The following is an 8,969-nucleotide window of genomic DNA, read 5'->3' as shown; positions in this document are numbered from 1 at the left end:
GAATTTATTGATTTCCATTTTTGTTTAATAAAATGGAAAGAAACTAAAACAAAAATAAAATGCATGTCATCAAAAAACAAATATTTATAGTCACAGTCATATAGGAAACAGTTAACAGTAAATAACAGCAATATTTTTACATTCTTATTATTCGTAAAGCTTAGATGGCAGAATGAAAATAGAAGGATGCGGACTGATATAAAAACATTATATTGACATAAAACAATGTAAAGGAACCAAACCTTCCTTCATACACAATTAACTTCCTAATAAAGACTAACAACAACAAGAAAAAAGAATGTTAGATTGATCATATCAAAGGAATACATATACAACACCCACTCAACACAGCATCTAATACCTTAGCTACATCTATAATATGAAAGGTTATATAACCAAACAAAGAAAAATCCTTTAAATAAGACTTTTTTCTTTAAAATTATTAGAAATAGCTCTCCTCTTTAATCATGATTATGCAGCAACATTAATAAAAAACAATTTTCCACATACGTTTCATTCTACAGGGTGAATTCATTTTCAAATCATAGTAATAAATTAATCATACATAATAAATTAAAACTTTTTATTCTTAAAATTATTGATGAGAGTTTAATATTTGATTAAAACTATTGAAAGAAATTACCCAATTTCAATACATTTCCAAAGTTACAGTTGATACAAATAATGATTTTTTTACATAATTAGCTTACTTTATCTGATGATTTATTTTAAAGCAATGTTTTTTTTATTGTTTACATAATTCAAGAGGACGGCAAAACTAAATTTTATTGGGGATTTTTAAACTAATAAATATATATTTTTTGTATTTAAAAATTATATTACAAGAAAAAGATTTATTAGTAAGGGTGAAGAACCAAGGAATTACTATTATTATTTTAGATTTAAATTGAACTCTCTTTGAAACCATATAACAGGCTTTGGTTTAAAATATTGTAATAAACGTGTTGCAAAGTTATTATGTTATGATGTAATCTGTGTACAAATCCAAATAAATCACACAGGAATTCTAATAACCTTTAGATATATTTAAATAACAGCTATATTTATTATCAAGCCCTTAGCTGTTATATATAAAAAAATTTTGATTTATGGAAAGTAGCAGTGCAATTCAATAATTTATTTTTCATGATATTAAGAAAATAGCCAAGTTAGTAATTATTATCAAAATCTCCTTTTAAAAGCTACAATGAATCAATCAGAAAATAGGAAGAAGAGACAGTAAGAAAGTATTTTGAACTTATATAGTTTTAGAAAAGAATCTACTAACAATTTTATTTAGTACATGCTAAAAAGTCATTCATGCAATATAAAAGCTTGTTCAACTTAAAAGTTAAAATAAAGTCAGAATTCTAGTGATTAGGAATGTAGATAATTAAAAATTATTACAAATATATCTATATATATGCCCAGTTAATATATATATTGATAAATTATCATGAGGAGAAATATGCAACCTTTATCCTCTATTATAAATTTTTTGCTGGTCATATAACTATGCCCATTGCACTAAAGTATATTATAAAGGAACAAAGGTTTCTCTGGGTCATGCTTTTATCTTAGGATAGGAATGTTACTGTAAAGGTATAGTGTAATCTATCATTAAGAGAAGGTGATACTAGAATAATGTAAGCTCAAAGTTTTAGATTTGCCCTCCATTAGACATAGTGTTGCAAGATGAATTTTCAAATGTTTTAGAGGATAAAAAGTTTATGTATCAAATATATATAAAGTATAACGGAACTACAAAACGAAATCATACAGGAAAAAGTAAAATATTAAACAATACTTCAATTTATATATGTATAACAGTACAGGGGAAAAAAATTATTTGACATTTAGCAATTTAATTTAAAAACTGACAACAATGTTAATATACTTTTTATTACTATACATTTAACAATTATATATCTATTTTTCAGTTAGCTCAACAGTATTTATAGCCAAATATAAAAGCAAAAACTTTCTGTTACTTATCAGTTATTAAAATAAGAAAGGGAAAAAAAAATTATATTCTGAAATGAATGCTAGGTTTGATTGGTTAATTCATGATCTGACTGCTGCCTTGCTAAAAGAAAAGTAACAACATATTTATAGATTTTAAAATAGAAATTAAGATTTCAAATTTATTCTCCCCTGAAGCAATATGAAACTTTTTATCTATATTTTTCAAAGAAAAAAGATTTCATTTTCCACAAATGACTAGGAGCTACAATGAAATAAGAATTTAAAAGTGCACTAAATCTTTCCTTAATTCTAAGCTGTTCAACACATACATAGATATGGATGTTTGATGATGGACATCCATTAGAAATATTTACAAAGTGTTAATAATAAATTAAGGGTATATTATTTATATTTGTTCTCCATATTATATTTTTTCACATAAAACAAAATATAAAAGATTCATATAAAGTAGATGCATGCCATAATTACAATGAATGTTTTCAACAAGATCTTTAAATTTAGAAATAAAATAATCCCCTTAAGAATATATATATATATATAAAGAATAATTTTCAAAAATAAAACCGACATGAAAATGAATTTGAAATTTTTTAAACAGGCATGCGCTTTATTTTAAATAAAAAATAGCTGTTTGGAAATATATATATCACAATTGATTGCAAATATTAATTTTACACTCCCAAAATAAAGCATACTATTTAAGCATTTTGTCACAGCAATGTTCAGCACAATGCAGAAATCCTAAACTAAAATTTATGCTTAAAGTGCTGTGAAAATATTAGAAAATAACACTTATGATTATACATAGTCCTTTGAATTAAATACTTTTTCAATCTAATCAACACATTTTTTTCAGCATTCTAACATCAGGTTTATTTTACTTTTCCATTAAAAATGGCTTTAGAATAAAGTAGAACAAGTGATCTGATTCATTTTCTCTGACATAAGTTCAAGCATTTCTTTTACAACAGGCAATTCATGCTCCACGCTATCTGCATGTTGTGGATTTGCTTCAGCATATTTGACAATATAATTGTAGTATTCCTCTGTTTTAGACAAATCATACAATTTTTTGTTAGTGTCACTTTCGATAAGTTTCGAATAATACCTGCCAATATAAAAATGAGCTATTAATGCTGGTCTGACAATGTCACTGGAATAAGTAGTGGGAAGATTACCATCCTTATCTTTCATGGAATCAATGAAATCTTGGAAATGTTGAATCCCTTTTAAGGCTAAAGAATTAATTTTCTTGGCCCTGTGTACATTGAGACCTTCATCAGATTCATTTGCAATTTTTGTCTTCAGATCAATCATCTCATGGCAGATTTCACCAAGCTCAAATTGCAATTGTCGGCAGACAGCAAGATAAAACTGAGGATTCAATCTACGCAATAATTCTTCAAGAATATCCAAGCGTCTCTTATGCATTTTACATTGACGACTGTGATCAGGATCATGAGCTGCAAGGTATTTATACAGCTTACTATTATCTTGAACTATCTGAGCATAATTATTTGCATACTCATTCAGTGTGAAATAAGATTTAGCCACAGACACATGATTTGTAGCAAAGATAAAAATGCTTTTAGCATCATTATATGATGTTATGTAGCATGGTATTCGTTTTTCCATCTTTATGACATCTTCATCTTCAATTAATCTACTAAATTTTTCAGATTCTTTATCCTTCTCATCATTATATGGCGGTTCAGCCAAAAGATTAACACAATATTTTAACCAACAACATGAGAGTGAAGCTTTACTTTGGTGGACTTCAGTCCAAGCATCTCTATTCTCATCCAATTTCTGTTCAACTTTGATTTCATACTTGAGAAGAATATAAGCTGCACAAGACAATAGATGTCTAGCTTCAGGAAACTGTTTTTCTTGGATAAAATATTGTGATAAGGTAGCACAGTTCATAGCCCAATCATTTGTTTCATATTCGCCACTTTCTCTTTGTCTCTTCAGTGTTTCTCGACAATACATTGCAGATTTGTTACTATCATTGAGATGCTCATAAACTTGGGCTAAATAATACAGGGTATAAGTGAAAGTCTTTTCAAATGAAGTCCAATCTTTATTATTAACATTTTCAATCATAAATAATTCTTCTAATTCAAAAGGACAGCAATTGTTTTTAGATTTGTAATTGTTGTACAAAGTTTCTGCTTCTTGAAGATATGATAAGGATTTTTCTATCTCTCCCCTTTCACTCCATATTATACCCAACTGATTTAAAATCTTAATAATCAAATGAATACATTCTGGGGTTTCGGCAATTGCTCGTGCTTCTTCTAATATGGTAGTTAAAATCTCACTTCCAGGCCCAGTTTCGTCAGTTTCAATAAGAATAACAGCTTTTTCATAACTGAGGAGTATGAAAAGAAGTCTAACTTGCGCTTCGTTGACATTTCTCCATTTTTCAAGTTCGCACATAAGATCAATTAACATATTTTTAGCTTCATATTTACTTCGATAAGGTTCGGTAGGAGGATCATTTTTCGACTGTTCCAAGACTTTTTTTATAGCTGCATATCGCTCACGGGCAGAAGTTAACCAAAGAGTATACTCGGATACAAACATATTTCTTGAATATTCCACAAGATAAAAAGCAGAAAATCTTAAACAGTACAATCACTTAATTTTTGTATTTACTTTTAAAAGTTATAATTGATTCTTTCAGCATGAAATGCTAAGGATCTTTTACATACCTTTATGTTTCAAAAGCATAAGAAGTCAAATTTTGCGAAAATCTCTTCTCTTGAAAACAGACACTGCAGAGTAAACAAAAACATAGAATGTTGCCATTCCCTGTTTGATTATTAAATATCAACAGCAATTAGAGATGCATAATCCACGATTTTTTGAATAACAAATAATATTGCTATTGTTATTTTTAAATATGCGTTCCAAATATCTGTTATTTCAATCATATTATTGATTAAAAATTATTACTTAATATAAAATTTATTAATTGTAATTAATACTTAATTTACTAATTTAATTAAAGTGTGATTGAATTAATTTATCTGATTCAGCTTACTTCTTAAATTTTTTTTTCTCAAAACTATTTATTTAGTTTATTTATTAGAGTGAACCATTTTCTGGAAAAGATGAGTTAAAAATATATGTAATTTCTTTAAAATGTTTACTTTAGTCCTATATTCTACCAATAGATGGCGCCATCAGTAAACAGAGTACATGTAATCAAATTCAATCATGTCACGAGCAATTAAAAATGATCTGTATGGAATAGTGCATCATCAAATACGAATATCGGTCACTCTCGTAAAGTGGAGCGGTGACTTCGCACTTTTCAGTGAAGCCTCGCACGTTCCGGTGAAATCACCGCTCCGATAAATTTCAGTGATATGCAATTCAATGATACGATACGATAATTATAATAACCGGTCCGTTCACTTTTCAATCCAATCAGAGATTTCTTTCGAGAGCTTCCATTGGACAGATCGTATCGTCACCGCTCCGGCAAATTTCAGTGATATCGTATCGATTGTTAGTTTCTATCGTGATCCAAAACCTGTAATCGAAATATCATCAGTAAGATCGTATGAAGGATTTGAATCACACCCCTCTTTGAAAAGTATTGATCACTTGTATTTGTGACTTTTTGATATTGGTTACGTAATAACCGCTCTGAAAATATTCGTCATCCCTAACAGCAATCAGCTTCCAATCTTTTTTTTTTTTGCTTGTTTTTTTAAATACAGCTATAGTGCAATAATTTAAAGGGCTATAGGACCTTTAACAGCCAAAGCAAATCTCGACAGTTGGTCAAAATGCGACTCTGCCTAGCGTAAGTAAAAATTCTTAAACTTAATAGAACCATACCATATTTTTACCATAGACTTTAAACCTTTAGTCATTAGTTAAAATATATGTGAAAAAATTATTTCATGTAAATTGGTGAAAACAAAATTTGCTTGCTCGCAAAATTTTTTTAGAAAATAAGCAACTTATAACAAATATTACGCCCATTTACTCCAAAGAACATAACTTGATAATCGTATAAAATGATAAATATTTTAAGAAATTTACTGAAATTTTCTTACTTTTGTTGCTATTAGCGATAGGCGAGGATCGAACTCGCAACCTTATGGTTCGTAGCCGAGTAACAAGACCACTAGACAAAAGAAATTTCTCATGTCTCGTAGCTGTTATCTGGCTTATAAAGCGTCACCACATTACTCCCCCTTCAGTTCGTCGGAGGTGAGGCGAACGATTTTTTTTTTGTCCTGTTTTTGCTGTTATTAGTGGTGATATATTGGCTGTTGCGCCTTATCCATTTTTTTTTTATTGGCTGATTATTTATCAGCTTCCTTTATTTATTGGCTGATTATTTATCAGCTGCATTTTTTTTTCTTCTTATTGGCCGATTATTTATCAGCTTCATTTTATTTATTGGCCGATTATTTATCAGCTTCATTTTATTTATTGGCCGATTGTTTATCAGCTTCATTTTTTTTTTCATTTTTTATTGGCTGATTATCTATCAGCTTTGATTTTATTTATTTCTGGTAGAGGGCGCTACAACAGTTGTATGAAGGTTTTTTGCGTATCACGTCATCGGGTCACCAATGTTGCTATTGGCGATAGGCGAGGATCGAACTCGCAACCTTTGGGTTCGTAGCCGAGTAACAAGACCACTAGACAAAAGAAATTTCTCATGTCTCGTAGCTGTTATCTGGCTTATAAAGAGTCACCACATTACTCCCCCTTCAGTTCGTCGGAGGTGAGACGAACGATTTTTTTGTCCTGTTTTTTTTGCTGTTATTAGTGGTGATATATTGGCTGTTGCGCCTTATCCATTTTTTTTAATTTTTTTATTGGCTGATTATTTATCAGCTGCATTTTTTTTCTCTTATTGGCCGATTATTTATTTCTGGTAGAGGGCGCCACAACAGTTGTATGAAGGTTTGCGTATTTTGCGTCATCGAGTCACCAATGTTGCTATTAGCGATAGGCGAGGATCGAACTCGCAACCTTATGGTTCGTAGCCGAGTAACAAGACCACTAGACAAAAGAAATTTCTCATGTCTCGTAGCTGTTATCTGGCTTATAAAGCGTCACCACACTTTCTATGTTTTTTAAAACATGATAACGTTTTTTAAAAACATTTTTAGCATATTAGCAAGCACTAAAAAAAGTAAATATAATAATGCTCTGATTTTGCATTATTTTTAAAATTATTATTACGTGGAAAATTTCATATTGATTCATTATAAGCAACCTGAGAGTAAGCTCTGAAAATGTAGTATCAAGAAAAATGATTTTATAGTAAACGTTTCTGAATGAAAAGTCAACAGTGATCTTCATGTTTCTGACTATATCTCTAAATTTAATTAACGTACACACATGTGTAATAACAAAAAATGTTTGGAAGTCTTTAGGCTATCAAATGAAATAATAATAATAATAATAAAACTCTTGAAAAATTTAAGGTTTAAAGTTCCTTAAGAGATTTTTAATTTTTTGAACAGAATGGAAGAAGACACCTTCATAGGGAATTTTATCATCGCCGAAGATGCATCTAAGTCGCAGTTTATCACTTCTATCGTAAACCTTTCAAGCACTCATTCCTTTCGTATTCATCCTATTAATTCAATATTTACAGCGGAAGCTGTAATTCTGTCAAAAATCTATCTTGCCACTGATTAACTCGCAGTTCCAGATAAAAAATGTTGTTAACAGAGAGTTTTTCTGTCCATTAAGTTGTGAAAAATTTATCTTTTAAAGCTCCGAGAGTTATTCATGGAATAGCCAAAACTAATTAGAACAAATGTCAATAAAAAAATCATTTTTTTATGAACTCCAAAGCATTCAAATATTACAAGGAATGAAAAGGCGGATTATTTCGCAAAAAACAGTTGCATCCGCCTTTGCAAACATTGCAGTTTGAGAGGATTGCTATTGAAGATTAATTTCTTCCTAAAAAAACATCGCTTCAAAATATGAATCAAATGTATCAAAATAGCAAGTACTAAGAAGATGAGGCGTTATCCCCCACATCTATACTTTCTATACTGTTTAAATTTAGACTTTATACTAACCCTGACTGATTTTCCTGTAACCAAGAAAATGGCACTCTTACACTGTTTGTAGTATTCAACTCAAAGAACATATCAATGAAGCAAGTTCACTTTCAATCACCAAGAAACTTAGTCTCTTAAAATTTTGATCTAAAAAACTGTTTTTCATAAACCCTTTCTTCAAATTTTTCACCGTTCACTGAAGTTTTGTGATATTTATTAATTCTGACTCTCAGGCATTACGTGATGAAGCCTTTGTAGCCAAAAATTCCAATGTATCCATTATAATAATAATACATAGGGAGTCAACGATTTTATGGATCCTCCAGCAATTTTATAATAGAAATTTTATAATGCGCAATAGAAAACAAAGCCTACCTCAAGTAGTCGTTCCATTGATTTATTTGTCAGTATATCTTACTATAGGCAATTGTCCTAATTGCTTAGATTAAGAGAGTTATGAGACATCAGCAGAAAGAACATATGAAGAGTGCTTAAAAGCTACTTGCGAACATATAGGGAAGTAAAGTAATGAAAGGGATGAATTCGGGAAAATAACTGACGCTGTCATCCCATGTTTAGTTAATGCTTAATGAGCTTTTCTCCATCCCTCTTTTTTCAACAATAAGTACAGCCATACATTGGAAAATTGAAATGGTATCCCGAAGGTTCAATACAATACGAAACATGAATTGTATCAAACTAGCTACAACTAAATAAAAATCTTTGGAACTTATCTAATTCTTTGACTGAGGAGTTTAACTACAGATATGATATATATATATATATATATATATATATATATATATATATATATATATATATATATATATATATATATATATTGTTACGGATTTCCCTCTATCACTATCAATCCGTCGGGTTCGTTTACTTGTGTGTATTTAGTGGTTGTGTATGGTATGAAGATAA

At 29.6% G+C, this 8,969-nt stretch overlaps 1 protein-coding gene across 1 annotated transcript; it reads right to left on the bottom strand.

Moving 5' to 3' along the window:
* LOC129984608 (KIF-binding protein-like) lies at window positions 1-4,768 on the bottom strand. The gene has a single exon (XM_056094534.1). The coding sequence runs from the start codon at window positions 4,573-4,575 to the stop codon at window positions 2,887-2,889; it is 1,689 nt and encodes a 562-aa protein (XP_055950509.1). The 5' UTR covers window positions 4,576-4,768; the 3' UTR covers window positions 1-2,886.
* Window positions 4,769-8,969: the final 4,201 nt, after the last annotated feature.

This window comes from Argiope bruennichi, chromosome 9 (genome assembly GCF_947563725.1).
Source record: "Argiope bruennichi chromosome 9, qqArgBrue1.1, whole genome shotgun sequence".
NCBI classification, from domain to species: domain Eukaryota; kingdom Metazoa; phylum Arthropoda; class Arachnida; order Araneae; family Araneidae; genus Argiope; species Argiope bruennichi.
The sequence above is the reverse complement of the archived record's forward strand: the minus strand, read 5'-3'. Positions and strand labels throughout refer to the sequence as shown.